Here is a 25,472-nt window from a genome sequence, read left to right on the forward strand (position 1 = left end):
TAAAGATTATAGTTGATAATGCATATATTTTCCCCTTTTGTGCTGACTGAAAATGTACTCATAACTTGTATCATTGATAACGATTATTAACGTTGATGAGGTGTTTTGGCAAAAATATGTTTTACTGGTGTTTTGCAAACCTTGCTTTACGCGCATTTATTTATTCCTTAACGCGTTAGAAGCTAGTGTCAGTGTACTACAAAAGCATCAACTGGACTGCTCTTACATTTTTTAGGTAGCCCGTGCAACGCCGGGCACGCAGCTAGTATAATGCTTAAATGTGTAATGCCTTTTTTTTTTATTAAACAGGCAGAACAATAATGAATTTGAAAGGTTGAATGAGTCATCACTACGTTTCAATAGATTGCTTCAAAAGTTGCCTTTCAGTGTCAACAGTGCATTTAATCATCTACATCATTTAGACAGTATTTTGGTTCTTCAACGAAAAGCAATTCTTTAGTCAATTCATGTTTGATATTATAACAATACTAGCATTCCCGTACCCGGCATTGCTCGGGTAATGGAATTAGCAGGGGTTAACAGTGCTTGGTGCACCTAGTTGCGAAAATCCCCTATAATAATTACTCATTACCTATAACTTTTTCTAATTTGGGGAGGATCCCGGGGACCCTGGACTCCTTATATATACATGCCCTTGTCCTTAACCGATCTTTAACTGTTATTAACGATCCTTTTAAAGTATTGATTATCTTTGCAAACAGAGGTCATCCACATTTTATTGTCATACCTATGTTTAAGCTAGAACTTCTTTGTGTACAACATTTTTAGTTTTTTTTTTTTTTTCTGGTGCTAAAATTATTAAACTGCCTGATGAACTGGCTTTGGAGCAAGCTACATAACATTGGTCGTGTGAAAAAAAGTCTTCTCTTAAATCGATCCCTGATACTTTTAATGTCTGTCCTTGTGACTTATTAATGGTTATTGCGAAGCAAACTTGAACAGGAAACTGCACTCTTCTTAATTCAAAAGGATAGTCCGCCTGTGATGATGTTCTTAAAAACTTTGTTTCTAGTTTTGAAAAAATAAAAGCAAAAGACAGAAACATTATGATTTGACTTGAGAAAAGCCTCGAAGAATCACGTGAGGAACAAAAACAATATCAAATTTATAGTTCGCTATCGACCAAAAGTTGAGATGAAGTTCTGAATAATGATTTGAATGGAGGAAAGCCTTCGAAAATAAGGGATTTGAATTTCAATGACAGGTTTTTAATTTCGCAGAAATTAAGGGGTTTTAATTAATTTCTCCCGAACTAATTGAGATTTCGAAAAATCCTTTCTTAGTGGTTACTTTTGTAATTATGCGGACATGCCTGCCAAATTTCAAGTCTGAAGCTTCAGCGGTTTCGGCTGTGCGTTGATATATATATATATATATATATATAATCTCAGGACATTGATTTTTATATATTAAGATTTATATTAAAAAAAAAAAAACATTCAGAAGTGAATAAATCATCTGGTTCAAAGTACTTGCTTACTAATTTGTATATTTTCAAATGCATATAACTGAATAGGTTCAGAAATTCCAGAACATAATGTTTGATTCCTGACTAGGGTTTCCAATTCCGATTCCGCATGATATTTAGCGGGATTAATCCCGCGGGATTGAGAGCAAAATCCCGCAAGATTTCCAATCCCACAAAGATTTTCCATTCAAACGTTTTCCTACTTTTGCCACTCATAAAACTAATATTTACGCCAGCACCATCTGAATCACCTTCGTATTTCGCAAGAAGAGCAAGAAAATGGTGTGTCTCTTGTGGTGTGCGGTGGATTTACCATTTAAGAACACAATTATATTTTTCTGAAGTTGAAATATTATTCAAATTCGAGGTTTCAGTTTTCATGCTTTCAGCAATTGAGAAAAAGCGCAAAAATTACAAACTATTTCTCAGCTGTATCTCTTCATCACTAAAATTTGAAACAAAGAAAATGCATTTCAGAAAAAGTTTAGAAGATGTATTACAGATAGCATAACCCGCTGGAGTAGCCTGAATGCAATGTTGGAACGCTTCTAAAAGCTTAAAGAATACACTTAAAACCTTTAACTTACTAAAAGTGAACAATATTTTTCTCCGAAGAAGAAACACTGCAAAACCTAAAATTATGTTCCGTAACCTGTCGAGTGCCTACCGATGTCTTAGTCACCGCGGAACTGATGATGTAAATGTGGGTGGTATACCTTAAAATTATGTTGGATAAATCAGCCAAGCAATCTGCATTATTCGGCACGACTCGAAAAGAGGTGGCAGAAAATAGGATGAAACACAGGATGACTCACATGGCAGTACAAGTACGTTACACTACTGACGTTTTTGAATGTCTCTTTAAAGTGAGAGGTAAAATTAGCGAAGTTATCCAAAAACTTTTACTGGCACTGCGAAACCAATCAGCATTTACCCCCTGCTCTAATTAAATACACTGATACAATGAACATCGTTAACTTGGATACAGAAATGAACAAATCAAATAGCCATAGTTTTTGTCCAAAATTTGTAGTTCTTGAGCAAAAACCAAGTATTTGAAACCCCATAAGAAAAAAAAAACTATTACGGAAAGTGATTAAGTTCATAGGATCCTTTGCTAAATCCACAATTATTTATCTCAGTAAAACCAACTGCAGCTAAAAAAAGCAGCCCTCCCCAAAAGGCGTTTTTTTTTCCCTTTAACATTAAAATTTGGAAGAATAAAGTCAATCCCGCGGAACTGAATTCGGAGAGGGACTGGAAACAATATTCCCGACATTGAACGTAGCAGTGGGTTGAATGAATTAATTTTGTAGGTCATATGTTGGGCACTACGGTTTTGTTTGTCTTCTTTCGTCCGACTAAAAATCTTTATTTTCTAAAACCTTCAACAAATTAAGATAAACTCTGATAAATTCAATAATAAAGTATTAACGAGTGATGCAAACAAAATCGGATGCAGTTGAATGGAGTTTTTAAAAGGGGCATGGCAAACCCAAGAATGCGCAAGTTTGCTACTACAAAATATAAAAAGTGTTGAAAATAATGGTAAATTCAAAAAGAGTAGTGTTCAAGCAGTAAAATACCATTGCTAAAAAAGACGAGCATCTGCGACAGAAGTGGATGCAATGAGATTTCAAAATTCAGATTCCTTTTGGGGATCATTCAAACTGCCAGTTTTAATAGTTTTTATGGTGCAGTACTAAATCACTCAAGATTTCTAACGCTCTTTAGTTACTGTTACTTTTTCTTAACCCAGGACATTTTTCCATGACTTGGAATAAATTTCCATGACTTTAAATAAAAATTTAAACTTTTCATGACTTTTCCAGGTTTGAAATTTGCTTATTTTTCCATGACCCGTACGAACCCTGTATACCTCAGTAAAGAAACATCCAGAACTGAATATTTTTCTTTAAAAAAAAAAGAAAGTTTAAACAAACAAGGTAAAATGTAGTATAACCATCTAAATTGTTAATTTTGTTTCCACAACAGGAGCAATTTTATGCGTTATTGTGTTTTCCCCATTCAAATCTAAGTTAACATTCTAAGAAACCAGCGAATTAAAATCTGCATAGTTTGTGTATTTGAGGATAATAAAAACAATACTATTGGGTTGTTCGGAAAGTAATTTCGTTTTTTCCCGTCAGAGGACTTAATTACGTTTTTTCGAAACCAACTTCACACTTAAGCCGCATAACCATTATATGTCTTGAGAGCTGATATTGCAAGGCTTGTGTGTGAAAAAGTTCTATTAATTCTACGCAGTAGTTTTTGGTTGGTGCCCTTTTAGATATGGAGAGCAATAAGCAGCATTTTCGTCATATTTTACTTTTTTACTTCAGAAAAGGTAAAAATGCTGTCCAAGCGAGAAAAAAATTGACGGATGTGTATGGAGAAGGCGTGTTAACAGTACGCCAGTGCCAGAACTAGTTTGCAAAATTTCGATCCGGCAATTTTGATGTCGAAGATGCGCCACGGTCTGGAAGGCCGGTCGAAGTTGACAAAGATGCGATAAAGGCATTAGTTGATGCAAATCGGCGAATAACCACACGAGAGATCGGTGAGAGATTAAATTTGTCGAATTCGACTGTTTATGGCCATTTGAAAGGCATGGGCTTAACCTCGAAGCTCGATGTGTGGGTGCCCCATGTCCTTACGGAGCGAAATTTGTGTCGTCGCGTTGACGCGTGTGATTCGCTCCTCAAACGTCAAGAAAATGATCCATTTTTGAAGCGGACTATTACTGGGGACGAAAAATGGGTTGTATACAACAATGTTAAACGCAAGAGGTCATGGAGCAGAAAAGATGAACAGGCTCAAAGCGTGTCAAAAGCCAACATTCACCAAAAAAAGGTGATGCTCTCCGTTTGGTGGGATGTCAAAGGAATCGTTTTTTTTTTTTTTTTTTTTTTTTTTTTTTTTTTGAGCTTTTGCCGGACAATACAACGATTAATTCAGAAGTCTATTGTCATCAGCTGGACAAATTGAATGATTCACTTAAAGAGAAGAGGCCCGAATTAATCAACAGGAAGGGTGTAGTGTTCCACCAGGATAATGCAAGACCTGACACAAGTTTGGTCACTCGCCAAAAACTTTTACAGCTTGAATGGGACGTACTGCAACATCCACCATATTCTCCAGATCTGGCGCCTTCCGACTACTATTTGTTCCGGTCCCTGCAAAATTTTTTGGATGGCAAAACCTTTACCTCAAATGAAGATGTCAAAAACCACCTGAACCAGTTTTTTACCAGCAAGGACCAAAACTTTTATGAGAGGGGAATTATGTTACTGCCAGAAAGATGGCAAAAGGTGTTGGACCAGAATGGCCAATATATAATTTAATAAAATATTTATTCATTATACGAAAACTGTCTTTCATGTTCCCCAAAAAAAAACGAAATGACTTTCCGAACAACCCAATAATATTTATTTATTTTTACTCCAATTTTATACTTTGATTAGTAATCTTATTTAACTTTCACAAGTTCTAAAAGAGGCATCATTTTTATTCCAAGAGTCGACCATAAACCCAGAAATCCCGTTTTGTATATCATTTAACTTTTTACCAAAAAAAAAACACAACAATTAACACTTTAAATTAACCTCTAAATTAGTGTGTTGTATATTATGCAGACAGAACCCCAAACGCAAGAAAAAAAACTAAATAATTTCACTCCAAAGAGAATTATTATAAAATAGATTTTAATACAGAATAAATATCAGCTACAAAATGAGACTCTGCAGCAGTTGGGATAAAGCTAGTTCGAGACTGGGTAAGATGAATAAAAGATGATTAGAGTCCACTAAAAGTCGGCATCGAGGGTAAAGCAGTGATCTTCCTTCTTGGACATGACTCCACACTTCTGGTACTCGCCCACTTTCTTCTCAAAGAAATTAGTCTTGCCCTCCAGGCTGATGTGTTCCATGAAGTCGAAAGGATTTTCAACATTGTAAATCTAGAAAGAAAGTATTGAAAGAGTCAGGTAAGTCTCAGACTGACATATTCATTGTATTTACTATGTACATATCCAACATTATTCCAGCTATACAGTAGAACCTCATTTATCCAAATCTCCTTTTTTTTGTAGATTAAATTTGTAGAGTTTAAAAAATTATATTAACTTAAATAATTATTTTAAATTATGATTGCAAGAACAAAACCAGAAATATGCCAAATATTTAGCTTTTGTTTTGATTAAATATACAACTTCTGCATGAAACGTAAAATAAAGTACAGTACTAATTTAACAAACAATCCCTACTAGCAAAATTTCTTGCATCAACCTTGACAGATCTTGATATTATACTGACGGCGTCAATATTGACGTGTTTCATACTGCATAAAGCTTGCATAAAGATTAAAAAGCAATATTACTATAACAACACGTATGCAACATTGCATTCATCTTAAAATATCAATATTGATATTACCTTAAAATAACAACATTGCATACATGTTGATGCCGTCAAGATGATATTGATTTCATGCTGTCGCCGTCAAGGTAATTAGTACACAATAGAGCAGGTGGACCTTCGTTGATACTTGCGCATGCGCACAGTTCTTTCTACCCAACGTCCCTCGCATTGCTAGCACATTAATTCAGTCGGTTCAGAGGAGTTGCACGTGGCTTTGCATTTTTTAGGCTTCGTTAAGTTGGTTGCTTAGTTATTAGTGTGGAATAGTATTGTTTTAGGAATAACTTATGAATAACTGATATTTGCATTTGTTTATTAATATAGTACTAAACAAGTCATATCGCAGACGATGTGCGATCAATGTTAGAAATGGCCGAAAATAACAAAGGACATGAAGTCTAGAATCTCGTATTATCACTTCAATCTCACAAGTAAGATTAATTTTATTCAATGGTTATTTATGTTATTCTTTGAGATAAATTCATATGTTTTGTCCATGGGATATTTTCAATGCTGACATCCATTTGAAAATGTACTTTATTGTATTTATTTATTATTTTGCTACCTTTACTCTTAAATGTGCTATAAAAACTTCCGCAATTATTTCTAAATAGGCATTTTATGTCTTTATAATACAATTAGAAGCAAGAATTTAAAAAATAAGTCAAGTATTACGCAAAACGAAGAAACTTTCATTTTTTAAAATTAAATTGCGAGTACTATTAATATCTTTATATGAATTTCCGATCAGATGTCAGCTTTAAGAAAATATTCTCAGACTAGAAAACTATCTTGAAGAATAACAGAAATAATTAAAGAATGAAATTTAATTCTCGAGTTTGAAGTGAAAATAATACAAATAAATAAATGGATAAAATACCTTGCAAACGTGCTGATTTCATACTGTCATGTAAATGTATCCTGATATTTTCCTGTCATACCAATACGTATGCAATATTACAAAAGCAAGATCATCTTGCCTAGACCTTGATTTCATGCTGTCATGACAACATCTTGATATTATCCTGTCATATCAATACGTATGCAAGATTACAAAAGCAAGATCATCTTGCCTAGACCTTGATTTCATGCTGTCATGACAACATCTTGATATTATCCTGTCATATCAATACGTATGCAATGTTACAAAAGCAGCCTACCTTGATATTTTCCTGATATTATGCTGCATACACCTTGTCAGTCAATATTGTGGCAGCTTGCTGACAGCATAAAGGGAGTAACATAACAACATTGAGGCAGTATTAATGCAAGATGATTTTTCTTGCATGTCAACCTTTATGCAATACTGAGGCAAGATATTTTGCTTACTGGGATTTGGCAAACTCTCTGAGCATCCGTCCGACACCACTGCAGCTGAAGGATAAATGATCAAGATTTGCGAGAAATGGTATTATGTAGTTTTGATACAAAGCATTATTTCTTGCTGTAATAAAAGATAAATCTGCTGATTTAAGACTGTTTTGTTTATTATCCGTACTGCCTTTAGCTCCAGTTAGTCTGGATTAACGAGGTTGTACCGTAACTATTGACAAGAATATAACACTATTCTCCTGAAGCGGAAAAAAATGCAATAAATTTTCTTGAAATCTGCTCTTCCCTCTGTTCCCAAGAATTTCACCATCAATACCAGCGAAATAAGATTCGATTTCCGAGTATTCTTTCCATATGGAAGATTTATGTCTGCGGCTAGAATCCACTGCACACAAAACTGATTTTGTCTCATTAGTATTCATTTGCCATTCAACACACTACTAAACTAACAATTCTTTTCACATGTCCGAGAAATTTTTTGAACATTTTCTCTTGCTAGAAAAGTTTTTACCATGAAGTCAAGTAAATGCATTAAAAACAAAAACACTTCCGGAAATATATTATGCATTGCATCGAATACAAACAATGGTAATGCACACTTCTAACAATAAGGCATGTATTTTAAAGCAATAATTTTTAATTAAGAGAAAAATTCCAAAAGCAAAAATTGCAGATCAAAATATTGCAACCATCTGACTTGAATGAATTCAGAATGCAAATTTCCTAGCTAGAGCATTGCAGCATTTTCATTTTTAAAATGCTTTCAAAAGCATTTGATTTTAGTGTTACTCAGTTTTCACTTGCTAGATGGCAGCACAAGCTGTTTTGTTCTTGAAAACTGGCTGGAGAGGATGAAATAAGACTGAACAAAGTCAAAGTAGATGGAAAGTTTTGAAAAATTAAACATGAGGGTTCAACAACAAAAAAAAAATCAATGTACAATTGGAAGAAAGTCAATCTTCCTACTTTTTTTGCTGAAATTTTTCTTTTACGTATTTAGTCAAGAATTTCTCTTACCACCAATTAGTAACCAAAAAATGTCACAAAATTTGCAACTTTTACATTTAATTGGAAGATGTTCTTAAACTTTTTAACATGGTTAACCAGTTTTTGTTTAAAAAAAAATTAAGAGACCTATTTTATCCTTTGAGCACTGAAATTTTTCAGAGACAATTGCCAATAAAAAGGAGAGAAAATACCAACCTTTAATTTTAATATCGCACTAAATGCCATTTTAAGGCACAGTAATACAGTACATATGCCATAAGCATATGCATAAAAAAATTCAAAAAAAAAAAAAAAAAAAGGAGAAAAATATTAGTCAAAATGATAATATGCATATATGCCATAAGCATATTATCATTTCGACTTTTTTTTTTTTGCAATATAACACAAGATTTTTGCCTTGATTTCAAGTATTGTTACTTTCAAAAACAATTTGAAAATCAAAGCCTTATGGAGCATCACAATCAACCAAGCTACAATTGACAATCCAATTGGAAGTATCAGTTCCTTTGAACGCTAAAAAATTTCCTTTTCTGTCAAAAAGGATTATGGGCATTAATTCATTTAACAAGAGCTTATTTCTTTAGAGCATTAAAAACATGATCATGTATTACACTTTTGCATCCATTCCAGTTAATCATTAACTTCAACAACCAACCTATATTTTGACTCAAAAGTATTGGTTGGTTGAATCATAAAATTATTCTAAACACAGGGGAAAAGTTTCATCGCTTTAGTTCAAATATCTAAAAAGTTATGAGTAGTTTTAGATCATGCTCGCTATGCATTCTTATGCAAAAGAGAAACTTGAAATTACTTTTTCTCGGTGATCGATTTTTTGTGTTTTTATGTCATTAGAATCACTAAGGATTTTTTTCTATTAAAAATACAGTTTTAAAGGAATACTTTTTGGAGTTAGGGTAATATATTTAACAAAACTATGCTTGGATACGCATTTTGTAAATTAATCAAATGTTTAGAGCACATTATACCTTTAACAACAAAATTTTTGTTAAAAAAATAATGATTTTTTATATAATGTATCACAGAAAAAGTTCTCAGACATATATAAGCAAATAAATGCACAAATTTTTAACTCAAATTCTTTTCTAAATCACAGATAAAAGAACAATAAATTGATGATGAAATGTTAAGTATTTAATTTTTAAAACTTGTGCTATTTTTATTTCATATTTTTAATATAATACATTCTGCTGCTATATTAAACAAAACCTTGCTTGATGTTTTTGCAAATAAATTATTTGTATTTCCTAAAGTAGATTGGTGTAATTTGTTTTAGATCATGATATGGCACCATAGTCAAAAGAAGAAAATCTGTACAAAAGTCTCAAACATAGTTTTTCTTCAGCTGAAATTGTCATTTATTGCATTTAAGTCAATTATTGCACTATATTTTTAACACTTTCATTTACACACATGCATAAATGTAGGAAAGTTTGGTTACAATTATCAAAAAAAAATTAAACTCATGCATACAAACAGAAAATTTTAATCAAGAATTTAACTTCTAATCAACTGGATTAAAATCAGCTGCATTAATGAGTTGAATGCTCACACTGAATAAATGTTCAATATAAAACATTACTTTGATACAGTGTATTCTGTTTTTTATGTTTTTCACAAAATATAATTTCTCTAAAAAATATAGTTTTGGACATAAGGGTTTTGGTAAAAATCAGGGTTTTTACTGTAGTGTCCAAAACCATGCCACAACTGATTTGAAACGGTCCAGGGCTCATACTCAATTTCAGAAATAAAATGAAGGAGTTTTGAAGGAGTAAAATGAGATTTTGAAGGAATACTTTTGAACTATCCTTAAATGTTCTCACACTTCGTTTTCGACAGATTTGACCTCCTTCCCCCCTTTGTCACACTTTACCTTACTCCTTCCCTTGTCACATGTCATATTTTCCCATAAACATATTGTTATAATTGTGTGATGTCGTTTTTTGGCACCCTCTCTTTTCCCCTTGTCACAATTTCATGAGCCCGTCTCCTCTTTAAGGCATTACATCACTTGTGGATGAATCTTTTTACAATATCAAAACTGCAATTTATTAACAATTGCTTTTTTAATACAATCAGTTAATATAGCACATCTACTTATGCATGTATGTTTTAAATATTTAAATATTATTTAGACAAAACTTTTGCTGCTGAGAGTGTGGTGGAGGAAAAAGCAATAATCATAAAACTTGAAAAAATAGCCAAGCACCATTTAAGCATGATTTACTACACTTACGAAATGTCTTTGTCATCTAATATTTTCACGTTCAACTTTCATGACTTCTATAACCAATTTGTAAATCAAATCTTTATGGGGAAATATATAAAATTATTACATTAAAATCACTCTTATACTTTTGCCCTTGTGACGAAGTCAAATTGTTGATTGAAGTATTTTAAATTACTGTCATAGAAGACGATTATAGAGTCTAGATCTAAAAAAGAAGGAGTTTTGAAGGAGTTAAAACCAAAATGAAGGAGTTTGACGGGCATTTCAAAAAAATTTCCTAAATGAAGGAGTATAGGAGGAGTTTTGAAGGAGCGTACAAACCGTGACCGTCTTCAAAGAAATAGGAGGAGGGCCAAAAATGACATTTTTGATAGGAAAAAGAAGCAAGTGTGACTAGTGCCACACAAACATAAAAATTAATTTGTAGAAACTACTAAAAGCATCTGTATCTCCTAAATCTTAAATTAACGTTGATTCATATTGAGGAGACTGTATGCATATTACAAGTTCTTTCATTAAAATTTTTAGCAAGTTCCAGTAGGGGATAAAAATATATGCATTAAATTTTATGAGATAAATGACCTTTTACACAAGACATTGCTAAAAGTACTCATGACAAAATTAAATTAATCTCTCAGCTATCAAATGAGTACTGAAATGTCAAATAAAATATGTAAAATGGTAATTCAATTAAATTAATGGCAATATCTTGAGTAATAGTTTATCACTTTTCTAATTGCATTTAATAAAATTTAATAACAAAAAAGTTGCCACCCCCTCCCCTACTCAATTTGGTCCAATTTTTTGTTAGAGCTTACACTTAATTTACACATCATATTTGTGAAAAAAAAGTGGACTAGTCCCAATAAAAAAAAGAGGGAGGAAATCATTCATCCATGGTAAAATACCAGGCAGGAATCCACAAGATTTTTGAAAAACTGAAACATAAATGTAAAGCACTTACTTTTTCACAACTCAGTTCCACTAAAAGTCTATCAGCTACAAATTCAATGTATTGTTTCATGAGTTTATTGTTCATTCCGATGAGTGCGACGGGCAAGGCTTCAGTCAAAAATTCCTGCTCAATCGTCACAGCATCAGATATTATCTGCACTATCCTCTTTTCAGATGGTTTATTTACAAGATGGCTGAACATGAGACATGCAAAATCACAGTGGAGACCCTGGAAAAGAGATTTTAGATTAAAAAGTGAAACTCGAAGAGCCTGTTGGCACAAATTGAAACAGTCAAGGGAGAAAACTTAGGCATGTTATCTGAAGCACATACATGACCAAGGACTAGTTGACCAACATCAAAGCCAAGTAGAAGCATGTTTTTCGCACACAATGTCCCTAATTTTATTTGAACAAATCATTCTTGAATGTGCATTTTAAAATGGTTAGAAGTGAACATTAATTTCTGTTAACATTAAACTTTGTTAATTCGTTGCTCAAGCTCAAAATAGATTGCAAATAAGATGTTATATCAATATGTTTTTACACTAAAAGCATTTTATTTATAGTAATAACATCATTTTGATTTAAAAAAAAGTTAACATCAAAAATTAGACAAATAAAGACATAACCAGAAACATTTGTCGAATTATTCTACAGGTCAAAAACTTTTATTTTTAGAGAATTTTTCTACCTAACTATTCACAAAAAATATCAGATATTACTACTTAATAAGTGACTTAAGAGCAATCCTATTCATGATTTGCAGTAATTTTAAGAACTCTTAGAGCATAAAAATGATATTATTTAGTTCAGATAAACAGGTACATTCCATAAGAAACGAAATTAACAGTTAATGGTATAAGGTTAAAATTTATATTTCTTACGTTTCTTCGAATTGCTGACAATGGCCTAATTTTTCAATCAACCAAAATTTTAAAACTATGCGAAAGTTCGACATTTTTGTGAAGTTTAAAACTTTAAATAGATAAGTTGTATTTATTTTTAATTGTTAGGTATTAATGGCACATTAGTTTCAGTCTTTTAAAGAACAGTAGTTTGCGTAGTATTTTTTGTGATCTTCCACTCGACAAAAAAATGAAGAAAATAAATTTAAATAAAAATAATATTCAGATATATTAGTCTGCACTTTGAAAACAATTATTAGAAGCTTCAAAAGCAGAATTTCAGCCTCTTGTTGTTAAGGATGCAAAAAGATTTTGCATTTCAATTATGCCGAACAAAATCTAAGAAAGATGACATTTTCCTTGATAAAATAAGTCTTTTGACTGCATCTTGATAAAGATAAAAAGTGTAATTTCATTTAACAGAGCTTAATAAACTGCTACTACATTGGATGATGCTTTACAGATTGATCAAGAATTTTCTTTCCAGAGAAAGGGGACCTATGTTGCTGTGCTAAGCACAGGAGTTGCATCTGCTCTTTTTAACAAAATTGAGTTCATTTAGATGGTTCTTTGTAGCATATTTTATCTAATTAAGAATATGATTTTTTTTTTTTAATTTCAGAAAAAGTGGTATCTGAATAAAATATGGAAGTATAAATCTTTAAAAGGGCAGTTTCACACTTTGACCTCAAAAAGTACCACTTTTGTGCTTAGCACGGCAGTATGGTTTTAACTTTATGCGCCTTTTAAATAAAACTTCGTGTTCATCCTTTTCCTTCTCACAGCCTCAAATAATTGTTAAAAAATAACAGTAAAAAATTAGAGCACAATGTCAGAATTACTAAATTACCTCATCCCTGCTGATGAGTTCGTTGCTGAAAGTGAGGCCGGGCATTAGCCCCCGTTTCTTCAACCAAAAAATGGAGGCAAAAGAACCGGAAAAGAAAATTCCCTCAACGGCAGCAAATGCCACCACCCGTTCACCGAATGTTGCCGTCGTGGAGCTGATCCAGTTCAGAGCCCAGTCGGCCTTCTTCTTCACACAAGGGAGGGTCTCAATGGCATTGAACAACTTTTCCCTGGAAGAGAACGTGCAGACATTTAGTTCAAAAAAAGGTATTGTGAAACCACACACATAATAAATGGTATTTAAACAGTCAATTGCATACGAAGCAAAACTTTTACTTTTAATTTTCACTTCCTTTTACAAAAAAGGAAGCATTGTATTTGCAAAAAAAAAATTTCACTAAAAAATCAACCTTAATTTCCATTTTGCTCACCCCCGAATGAATGTTGAGGTTTTTTCGACTCGACCACACATGGATAAGTGCCTAAGAACATACAGACACGCGAAATATCCATTTTGACGATTCCCGAGTTGATTACAATGAGTTTTCTCATGACGTCTGTATGTAATTATGTATGCACGTGCGTATGTATGTCGCATAACTCAAGAACGGTACGTCCTAGAAAGTTGAAATTTGATAGACTCCTAGTGGGGTCTTTGTGCACCTCCCCTTATGGTGGTGTTTCTAAAAGGGTCTTTTGCCCCTTTTGGGGAGGGGGAAATCATTGTTAATTTCGATATAAAGAATGGTGGTGTTATAATTTGGTGGACACTTGGTGGACACAAGTTTTCTTGCCAACTTGGCGACAAATTTGGCAGGTTTTTTTTTCTTTTTAAAATTTGGTTTCAATTTGCCCACTGTTGGTGATGTTTAGAGAGTAAACTATTGAATCACATTAAAATTGCCAATAATGGGGAAATGCCATTAAATTGGAGTAAAAGGAAGTCATGTGATGCACACATCAGCTCGTTTTAATACTTGAAATGTGGATTGAAAAATCCCCTTTCATTTTTGTCCAATAACAAGGGCAATTGTGAGTTTGAGAAAAAGTAGAATAACTGACTAGTTATGGACATGATTATCGATTTTTTTAAATTTGGATTGTGGTTGAACTGTGATGTTGCAGTTCTAATTAATGGAAAAACTAAGTCTTACTGTGTTAAAACTAAAAAATTGCACTTTTTGTAGTTTCAACTATAATTTATACATTTTCTGACATAAATTTGGACTACACTTGTTTGACCAGTTATGGTCATGCTTGTTTAGTTATGAGCATATTAAAAACTAGTGATGGCCATGCGAGCTGTATTAAATTTTTTTCAGAAAATACACGAAACAGTATTTAACCATTTTATAACTTATTTTTCTTACATTATAATCAAATTTCAACTTACCAATTCAAGCAGCATTAAAATCAAAAAATGGATAACTGATAAATCACTTTTGAAAGTTTGAATACCAACAAAAATAAATAAAAGTAGAACTCTTCTATTGCTGCATTTTTCATTTATCAATGGCCAAGTTCAGCTTATATTCTATCTACATTTATAATAACTTTGAGTAAGACTGGCCAAAATATCAGTCATGGTGGTATGTGTCCATAGCCGAAATGCTTAATATTTGTCATTGAATAAGATTCACTTACAAAAATGTACTTTCTTCTATTTTACATTTACCCACCACTTGAAATGTCTGAAATTTGCTTCAAAAGTATGAAAGACTACTTTTTATGAGCTATATGCTTTTAAAATGAGCACTTTCATAATTAAAAAATCTTATTAATAGAAGAAAAAAAAGACGAAGTCAACTTGTCAAGCCCTAACGACTTGAGAATGTGTAAAGCCTTCCAATTTCTTTTTGGGATGGGTCCATGTTCTTATGCTTTGCCATTGCAATGTAAAGAAAGCGCTTCAGCAGCAGAGCAAAGGGAACATCTAAAGATGGTTTTTTGAAACCACAAGCTCTTGCCGCTAGATGGTTCCATTTTTGTGAAGGCATGGTGTAATCACTTAAAATTTCTTTTAATTATTATTTCATTATTTTAATGTAGGCAATATTGGTATATTTCTGCATAGTTTTTTTTTTTTTTTTTTTCTATGATCTTTCATTTATAAGTGAGTTATAATTACCTTTCTTGTTTATCTTTGATGTATGTGTCGATGAGGAGGCTGTACATTTCGGAGTGCACATTCTCAATGGCAATCTGAAAACCGTAGAAGCACCTGGCTTCGGTCACTTGAACTTCCTGAGAGAACCTTTCAACCTGTTACGAAATTTATATTGAATCAATAAATGTGAACAAAAATAACCATCGATTGTTTAATCGGTTATTAAAATCTTTCACAAATATGCTGAGAATTGGACAAAACAATAGCAAATTAGAGTCGTCTATGAATGTTTAGCCTCTGAATAAAAAATATTTTTCATTATTTTTTCAAAACAAATTGTTCAACGAGTTTAATTAAGCTTTCATATTGTTATGAAAAAACAGTTCCATGTTTTCTCACCCAAGCAAAAACTTACTAAATTTTTTCCCTCCTAAGTTGCTTTAACCAAAATTAAAATCTTTAGTTAAAAAAATATATTTTATCAATATTCTTTATTATCTAAAAAGCCAATATTAACTCATTATTAAATTGAGTAGTTAATCAAGTTTTCGGAGAACATATTATTCAATTACCTAATCCGAAATTCAACTAGAAAGGAAGATTTTGATAAATCTTGAATTTTAACTCAACAATAGATACACATAGTAATTATAATTTATGCTTAACTGCCCTATAATAACAGAAATAGAGATCAAAAATATTTAGCTTAGAATTACCATGATTTTCGTAACTGCTTCACATAATACCTAACTGATTTACTTAAAATCAGCTCATCTTTGATGGCAGAGTTTATTATCACAGGGAAAACTAGACATATGTATATAGAAAAAGAGAGACTCCACAAAATAGATAAAATAATTTTAAGAACAAAAGCTGCAAATATTATATCAAATCATTTCATTTATAATGCTTTCAATAAAGTAACTATCATTAAAGTTTGAAAACTCAATAAATCTATCCAGTTGAATATTGTTTGTTATCAGCTGTCTATAAATAGCAACAAGTTTAACCTACATTTCTCTTTAGAAAGAAGTCCATAAACAGTATTCAATAGATTTGCAATATTTTTAGCAAATCTATAGAATACTGCTTATATTTAATTTATAGAAACAAAACACTTATTGCTGAATAGAACATAAGATTATATGGCTATCGTAATCTTGTAATCTTATGTCCAACGCTTAAACGAATAAAATATACCGGAATGTTCTTATTTAAAATATTATCAATAAAAATTAATACAAGCCTTCTTTAAGACAAAGAATAAGATAATTTTTCATTGGGTGTTCAACACTTTTTCCCAAGAATTAATTTGATGAAATTATGCATAAACACTGTCCACTCACAAAATTTAAACTTTTTAAAATGGCTTTTCAAGGATAAAATTTGCTTCTTCAAAGAACTTTTTACACTACACTATAAAAGCTTTGAAATCAATGTTGAATTTTTGAGACTGAAATTGCTTTTACATGCTCCAGCTGTTTTTTTTTTTTTTTTTTTTTTTTTTTTTTTTTTTTGTGCCAGGGTTGGCAAAAACCCAGGCTTTTTTAAAAAGCCCATAGATCCAGGGCTTTTTCGGGTTTTTAAATAAAACCCAAAAAACCCAACTAAAACTGGATTTTTTAAAAGAAATGTGGGTTTTTTGTCTTTTTTTTAGGGAAAATGTGGGGTACTTGTAGCATGTTGTAGCTTAAGTATATGGACAAAGCACAAAATTATCTTGGAATAAAGAAAGCTGGAAAATTCAGCGTTTTCTTAAGAAAAGTATAAAAGACATTGAAACCCAAGAATGGTGAAGTTTCAGGTTTTTTAGTTTCCATGATTACCAACTGCTAAGTTACTTCTCGAGTGATAAAATCTATTGTTCATTTTTAATTATTACTTTTTTTTTTGCATTTTACTTTATTGTATTTCATTTTGTTATGCAAAACTACTGTAGAACCTCAAGTAGCTTAAATCTTTTTTTACTGAATTCCAGCTTAATCAAGACATTTCTTTGAATTTTATGTTGCCTGTTTTTCTATTTCTGTGTACAAAGTAAGAAATATTAAACTTTTTCGTAAGATAATGAAAATACTGTACATCCTATTCTGTTTTCTGTCCGACCGTTTGTAAAACTTGTTAATTTCTAAAGAATATACCATGTATATTCGAGATTTGTGACGTGTTGGTTTGCAGAAAATAATTCACATGAAAGCCGGACGTGACTGGACTTAGTCAAGATAATTTGAGTTATTTATTGACCAGTTAAAGAAAAAAGTTAAATATATTTATTTAAAATCTTTGAAGCATTTTTTTAATGCCGTTAAGAGTTAAGAAATACTATTAAAGTTCAAAACTTATTTTTTATGTCTATTGTCTGTGGTGAAGAACAAATAAAAAGAAAGTTCAAATTTTGAAAGTATTTAAATAATTTTTTCGAAAACTTCTTAGAAATTTTTACAGTGGTGGCGCTAGGAAATCCCTGATGGAGGGGCAAGCTTTCCCGACAGGGGGGCATAGCCAAATTTTAGTTTGCAAGATTCCCCCCCCCAATTTAGGTGATAAAGAAACTAATCATTCTTGGAGTCTAACAACACGAATTCCCCATAAAAATTAAAAGCAAACAATAAAAATTTTAATAAAGATAAAATAAAATAATTAGAAAAATAAAATCAAATTTAAAATTAAAAACATGAAACTAGGCTTTTGTGAGCAGGTTCATATCGCGAGATCAATAAACTAGAGCAGTGTAAGAAACAGAATTTGACGAAAAATCTGAATATGATGTAAAATCATTAAAATGTGTGCTCTACAGAGTTTATGCAGAGAAAGAAACTTAACAACATTAATGTAGTTGTGAATGTAATGTTGCTCTTACAGAAATTAGGGGGGTCCGGGGGGTCCCCCCCCCGGAAAATGTTCGAAATTGTAGCTCTGAAAACGCAATTTTAGATGATCTTCAGTGGTTTCATGCAGACAAGGGTTGGATGCTCACCTCCAAATAATTTTAAGAAATTGAAGTCCAATAAACGAGATTTTAGTCGATCTGTAATGGTATTTTGTAGGGAGTGAGAGTCGAGGTGCACAACCGAAAAAGTTCCAAAATTAAAGAAACAAAATTGTAGGTCATGTATTGTAACGTTAGGGTGATGAGGTTAATGACCAATTAAGATATTCAGTGTTCCTCCCCCCTCCTTCTTCCGTAATCAAACCTTATAAACACACACATTTACGGGATGGAAACTCTAGGGCTCAAGAGTATAGCGGTGCTCATCCACTAGCTCATCAACATATTTATTAGGGAGCAGAGAAATCCACATCTTAAGTAAGGAGAAGAACAGTAACTAATATTAAGTTAAAAAATTCAAAAGAAACTTGAGCCCGATGCCTAGCTTTATATTAAGATGAACCTCGCGAGTCAGAACATGTATAAAATTAAATTTATTTATATTTTCTTTCATTATTTTATTTTTCCGAGATGACTTGGGAAAGCACTTAAAAGGGAATACAATCACGACTACTAAGTTTTGTTATTGCAAAAGCAGAATCAAGAGAAAAAAATGAATATCTTTTGAAGAGCCTTGCTGGCTAAAACCAATTACAAGTATTTTATTTGATAACAAATAGAAACTAGAAACGGATAAAAATTTTGCGCTAAAAAAATTAGAAAAGGTGCAAATTTTTACGGATTTTAATTATTTTCTATGGTAATAAAAGGTCTACATCGATTAGGCCTAGCTGGTGGTGGATGGAACCGGCGGGCTGCATTGGATTTTGCAATTAAATAGTATAAAAATAAATCCATGATTTTTCCTTCCTTTCTTTCTTTTGATCGTATAAATAATCATGATAGTTTCATAGGGACCGCCAACATATTTCATTCCTAGATTTTTAAAAATATCATCCTGCAAATCACAGATTATTTGGAAGAAAATGTGTGGGCCGCCGAAGCATGTTTGAAATAGAAAATAAAATTTAAAATGTAGTGAGCGAGATTGAAATTATACAAATGAATAGTCACACCAGTAGTTCTAAGCAGGAATGAGGAGTCGGAAGAAAAATGACCGACTCCAACTTCGGGAATTTTAAAGCCTTCGACTCCGATTCCACAAGAACTGGCAGGGTTGCAGATTTTAATTGAAAATGATCGACCCCGACTCTTGAAGTTTTAAACTTTCGACTCCTGACTCCGACTTCTTGACCTCAAAATCAGTCCGACTCCAACTTCTCAGACTTGGTTCTAAGTTTTGAATGCACAAAACGAAAGTAATGTGTGTGTGTTGTGCCATCAAAAAAAAAAAAAAAATTAAAAAAAAAAAAAAAGAAACGAAACGAAACTTAATAGTATGGTCAGCACCATGCTAAACTTAATAAACAAAGGAAGGTGAAAAATCGCGAATCTCGTTTTTTAAATTCAATGGTTTGCCGCAGTACTGAAAAAAGACTATTACTACTTCGAACAATAAATTTTACACTTAAAGTTATCTATAATAATTAATACATTGAAAATAACTAAACGCGTCTAATGGACAAAATTTTGTTTTGGCTCTCCTGAAAAGAGCCAATTTTCAGATTCGTTAGTTCAGCATGGTGCCGACGATATTACGCAATAAACAAATTTATTAAGTATCAAAGTGATTAACATTAATTGCACCAATTTTATCTTGTGTAAGGTTTTTTTCTTTCTTTTTTTTTTTAATTTACTATATACCTACCTTTTTTATTTTTAAAATTTTTTGAAGCACTTTTCATAATTCGAAAATGCATAACCATTAGTTTCAAACTTTTTATTGATCATGTCAGTTGAAATCTGTCATACTTTCAAATTTTAAGTTTGCACTCACTTTCCAGACCAAGAGGAAAAAGTGTAAATTCTAAGTCTTACCTCAAAATTTCCATACATGGAGCTTTTTTGCAGATCTACGGAGTCGGAGGGAAAATGGTCGACTCCAACTTCAAAAATTTTAGAGCATTCAACTCCGTCGGGGTTGAATGCTCTAAACCCCGACGGAGGCAAAAAATGACGTTAAAAAAATACGTTAGGGTAAATTACGTTAGGGTAAAGGAGAACCTTTACCCTAACGTCAGTTCGATTCCAACTCTCACTCCGACCCAGCAATCACTGGCAGTGTTACGGCCATTGGGGGAAAATGACTCCAACTCTGACTCTTGTCATTATTAACCAACAAATTCCGATTCAGACTCCTTCTCTCCAAAATCAGTCCGACTCCGACTCCGCAGCACTGCTTTTTTTACACTATTTTAGCACTTGAAAATTGAAAAAAAAGCATATTAAAAAAAAAAATAGAACATAACTTGCAAAAAAAAAGCTTAAACAAGACTGAGCCTGGTACCAGTTTGTAAGTTGGTTTGATAGATTTCGAAGGAGCAATGTTGACTTTTGAATTAGACCTGGTCCAATCAAATAATTACAGCTGTATGGACTAAGCGCAGCTTATTGCAGGCTTTACTTTAAGTTAGAAACATGAGTTTCGACTACATGATAACATCTGAAAAAATGAAATTTGGAAGCAAAATATATTTTCAATTGCCTTTAGCACATTATTTATTTATTTATTTAATTTGGCCTTTTCCAAAAGGTTCGCCCCTCCCCTTCCTCCAGATATTTTTCTCAAAAAGAACCCAAACCTGATGCAATACCAACTCGACGCTTAATAATCCAATGATTGTTTAGTTGTGCCAAACCCGATGTTTACTAAATCATTCTCATTTCTTCTGCATTCCCAGCAAAACTATTATGCCCCCTAGTATGATCCCCTGATCCCCCAGTATGCAGCCTACAAACAAGATCAATATAAGTTTTTGAGAAACATGTATTTAAAATGTTAAACATGTATTTGCTTTTATTACATTAGTCAAAAGAATTTTTCTTGCGTTTAGCATTTGCCGACAAAACATCATTACACTAAAAAATTAAATCTACTTTAGTACGCTTCCTTGTATGAGGTAAAAGGATCGTTTACTCATCGATATGTTTTGTTGTAGAATAATCCAACAATAATCAGATAAATTTTAAATAACTATAGTAATAACTCACTTGTAACTACAGAGTGAAAATGAAAGATAATATTGCAGTTATTTACCCAGAGAAGTATTTTAAAACGCATCAATAGTGTGTCTGCACTGGCTGAAGTGCTGTTTAGCAAATGTAATAGAAAAGGAAAAATCTCCGAAGCATGTTTTTTCTCCGATGACCCCCCCCCCCCCCCCGTCTTGTCTTGGCTGTTGTCATTCGGTACGTATTTGTCTCGTAACCTGATAACCAGATGACGACGCCTTAGGTCTGACCGGAAATCACCACTACATTCGGCAGGGACGTGGATAGTCAAGGGGAGATTGTTCTCTTTTATTAGTCGTCGACACCCTGAGGTGTCGAAACCAGCTCATCGATAAATAGAAATTTCAAGGATGAAAAACACATCATTTCCCCCGTAGCAATAGCTATCCCTTATTTTATCACCATCTGGGCGACGTTAAAAGGGGACTTATGGACTCGGGCTAAATTGCAGGTGTCAAGGTGGGTGGCCCCGAAGGGAATTGATTTTTTGTTTCCTTTTTTTAAAATATTTAAGATACTTCTACTTTTTTCTACTAATGTTTTTCGATGTTAATGTTTTCATTTACGATAAACGCCAAAGCAAACAGATTCCTCGACGAAATACAAAATTTTCCCCGACAGGGGGGCAAGACGTTTCCGACAGGGGGGCAATTGCCCCCCCTGCCCCTCCCTTGGAGCCACGTCTGAATTTTTAAAAACCCAAAAGTGGGCTAAATAATGGGTTTTTTTAAATGGGTTTTTTCAAAAAAAAACCCATTGGGTCTAAATCGGCCAACCCTGCTTTGTGCTCAATTCAAGGTTATACAGCAATGATCCGCATAATAGCTTTAAAGAAGCATAAAACAAGACAATCTTTCCTTACCAAATTTTCATTTACAATGCCGTCGCTGGCTGCAAAGAACGCCAAGATGTGCGAGATAAAATGCTTCTCTTCATCCTTCAACTTCTCCCAGTCGCTGAGATCTTTGGAGAGATCGACCTCTTCTGCCGTCCAGAAGGAGGCCTCTGCTTTCTTGTACATCTGCCAGATGTCCTGGTACTCGATGGGAAAGATGACGAACCTCCGAGGGTTCTCTCGAAGGAGGGGCTCATCTGCAGGTTTAGGCGACTTCACAAGACTTTTTTTCTTCTGAGATTTTGTAGGAACTATTTCGTTCTAAAACAAAATATTTTGCCACTCAGAAAACATTGGAAATTAGAATTGGTCGGTTAGAAATCCAGTTTCAAAAATGGAGAGAAATGTTGCAATTTTGCTACAGGCATGAATAAAAAGATAAAATTCAAGGTCGCAATGAATGAAGAATAAGCTTTTTAAAAAATCCACATTTCTAGTTTATCTTCTAACATAAATCTTTTTGAATTCGTGATTTTGTAAATATTATAGTACTAAAGTGAAAGGATAAATTTCAGTTGTACACAATCAGAAAAACTTACAAAACCTCAGTTATGGAGGATACTTTTCTGTTACAGCAGGGTTGTCAACTCCTCCGCATCTTGCGGAGATGTTCCGCCTAAATAGCGAAACTCTGCAGAAAGTTATTTAGCTCTGCATTTCCTAGCTGAGCATTTTCAGGTATGACATAGTGTTTAAAGCTTCTTTTTATTTTTATGCTAGTGCTTAAAATCATTATCAAAGCTCAAAAGCAACTTTAGATAAATGGTTTAAATTTTTTATTGAACTTTATGCAAAATACCATGCTACTCCGCAAATCTCAATATGCTCCTCAAAATCACCACAGATGATTCTCAAATTGTTTCTCCAAGGTGGGCAATTTTTTAGGTATGTCATCTCAAACATTGCCAGAGTCAAAGTTGCAGAAATTTAAAGCTTAATGTTATTGAATAAGGCTAATTAAAATTAAAAATGTCCACAAAACAAATGAACTAAGTTATTAAATAAATTTGGATGTGTCAGAAGGTCTATGTAACTGTTTGATCTGTTATAGTCGTCATGTATTTTTGATTTTTTCTGATGTATATCCCCCCCCCCCCAAAAAAAAAGTTAATCCTGGTTTTGTCTTGATATTTTGAGGATTTTTTTAAATAAAACCAGGGCCGGATTTGGAAGTGTGGAGGCTCCGGGGCCACGAAGGAGTGGAGGCCCCTAATCAGGGTTCGAAAAAAGATCATATTTTCGAAAATATCCGATACTTTGATATATATTCGAATATTTTGATGTATATGTATATATCTGATATTTTCGATCAGCACTTTTATAGTAAATACATCCTGAAGTTACTACTATTTATTTTTTTACTTAGGATATTTCGTAAACATTTTACTGTGCGGGCCCCTTTGTTGTGGAGGCCCCGGGTCAGTAGCTCCGCCTGCCCTCCCCTAAATCCGGCCATGAATAAAACTATTAGACTTAATTAAATTAGTCTTGAGTTCCAAATCCTGAAATTTAGTTTTCATATTTGTTTTGAAAAAAATAGAAAAATGTTTAAACATAAAAAAATAATTCTACACATAAAAAATAAAATTCTAAACATTCTTGCTGTTTGATTTAAAACAGAAAAGTTTTTCCAAAAAAAACAAATCATATCAAGCTTGAAGAGTGAGTTAACACCATAAATAATATACATGAATTACGGTATATTTAGATACATTCTGAAATGAGTTTGTCACAATTATTTCCCTGTTTATTAAGTTTGATAACTAATCTTGAAATAATAAGGTACATCTCAAGGGGGAAAGCTGCTTTGGAAACTTAGAACACTACTCAACAATCGACTTGCCAGACATTGCGTATTAACTCGAACAGTCCCGGTTTTCAGACAAAATCCCAGTCGGTTACTTAACCCCTACGGGTAAAAGAAATTTGATTACAAATGACTAAAAGAGTCTAAAAATATTTGTGACATTGACTTGTAAAATTAATATCAGATTAGCTTCTAGCTTGTGAGGATTTTTACAAAATTAAAACCAAAATATTGTTTAAATTTTTATCCCTCACTCAAAGTGGGGGACACTCTTACTAAAATAACTTGTGAATAACATGTTCGAAATAATATGTTTAATTTTATCTGCTTGTGTATGTTTTTACTATCCCTGTTTCAAGTTCATAATTAGTAACAATCTATTCAATGCATTGAGAATGAACTGCCCTATAAAACACTAAAAATTAACCAGGGTTTGTGGTATATCCGTTTGACGCGGGACCCCTCGCGAATCGGAGGGGGGGAGGGGAAGGCGTTCCGGTGTCCCGGTTGAACATTTCAGAAACCTGGCAAACATACCCAACAAGTATCTCGCTTCAGATGACTAAATTTTACAACTTTGTCTCAAACAGTAAACACCTTTATACAGCAACAGAATACTAATGCGGATCTTGGCATCTTGTTTACTTCGTTACTTACTTCAACGCTGCTGAGCTAATTTAACCAAGACCAATTAATAATTCGCTAATTGTTTTAGCCTCATTGATAGAGGTTATCGCAAATCATAAGTTTTATTTTCATTTCTAATCGCATTACATACATTTACAGCTTTCAACAGCAAACCCCGCTTTTTTGCACAGTTAAAAACTTTAATATGTTTTTTAAAGCCCTTTGTCTGATCTCTCAAGGTTACATACACCAGTATTCTAAATATGACTCAAGAAAATACTCCTGACGTTGGATTCAGTTTCCTAGACAATTTTTTAAACAATTTAGTAACCGTTGCCGGTAGTTGCAATCATAACAATGAACGATAATAACTTGGATTTTGGTTAAGACTTTAGGAAATTGAACTAATTAGGCAACTTTGAATTCCCTTTCTAAATTCAAACTTCAAGTTTATTATTACATCAATTCAAGTAAATAAATACATTTATGAGATTATAACTTTCCGAAAAATGTTGAGCGTCGTTTGTCAGAATCAAGCTATTAATATACTCACTTGATTTTCTTTGTCGGTATCATTCTGAGCAAGATTTAGAGAATTGCTATTCTGAAGTACATTAACTGAAGACATCGTCTCTAAATAAATTAAAAACACTATCAAAAATTACAAGAAACAGCCGAAAAACGAAAACAGCCGACAGACAAGTCAAGGCAGGCAATTTAACGGCTCCGTCTGTTATTTCTTGTCGTCACCGAATGGCGCA

The 25,472-nt window shown here is 32.8% G+C and overlaps 1 protein-coding gene across 1 annotated transcript; it reads right to left on the reverse strand.

Annotated features, from left to right (window-relative positions):
- Window positions 1–5,185: 5,185 nt before the first annotated feature.
- On the reverse strand, window positions 5,186–25,472 carry LOC129217704 (ribonucleoside-diphosphate reductase subunit M2-like). Its single transcript, XM_054852041.1, has 6 exons — window positions 25,265–25,472; window positions 22,245–22,538; window positions 15,343–15,476; window positions 13,216–13,444; window positions 11,469–11,687; window positions 5,186–5,450 (listed from the first exon to the last, which is right to left on the reverse strand). Exons 1-6 carry the CDS (start codon window positions 25,337–25,339, stop codon window positions 5,298–5,300), a joined length of 1,104 nt encoding a protein of 367 aa, XP_054708016.1. The 5' UTR covers window positions 25,340–25,472; the 3' UTR covers window positions 5,186–5,297.

Source organism: Uloborus diversus, chromosome 2 (assembly GCF_026930045.1).
Source record: "Uloborus diversus isolate 005 chromosome 2, Udiv.v.3.1, whole genome shotgun sequence".
Taxonomy (NCBI): domain Eukaryota; kingdom Metazoa; phylum Arthropoda; class Arachnida; order Araneae; family Uloboridae; genus Uloborus; species Uloborus diversus.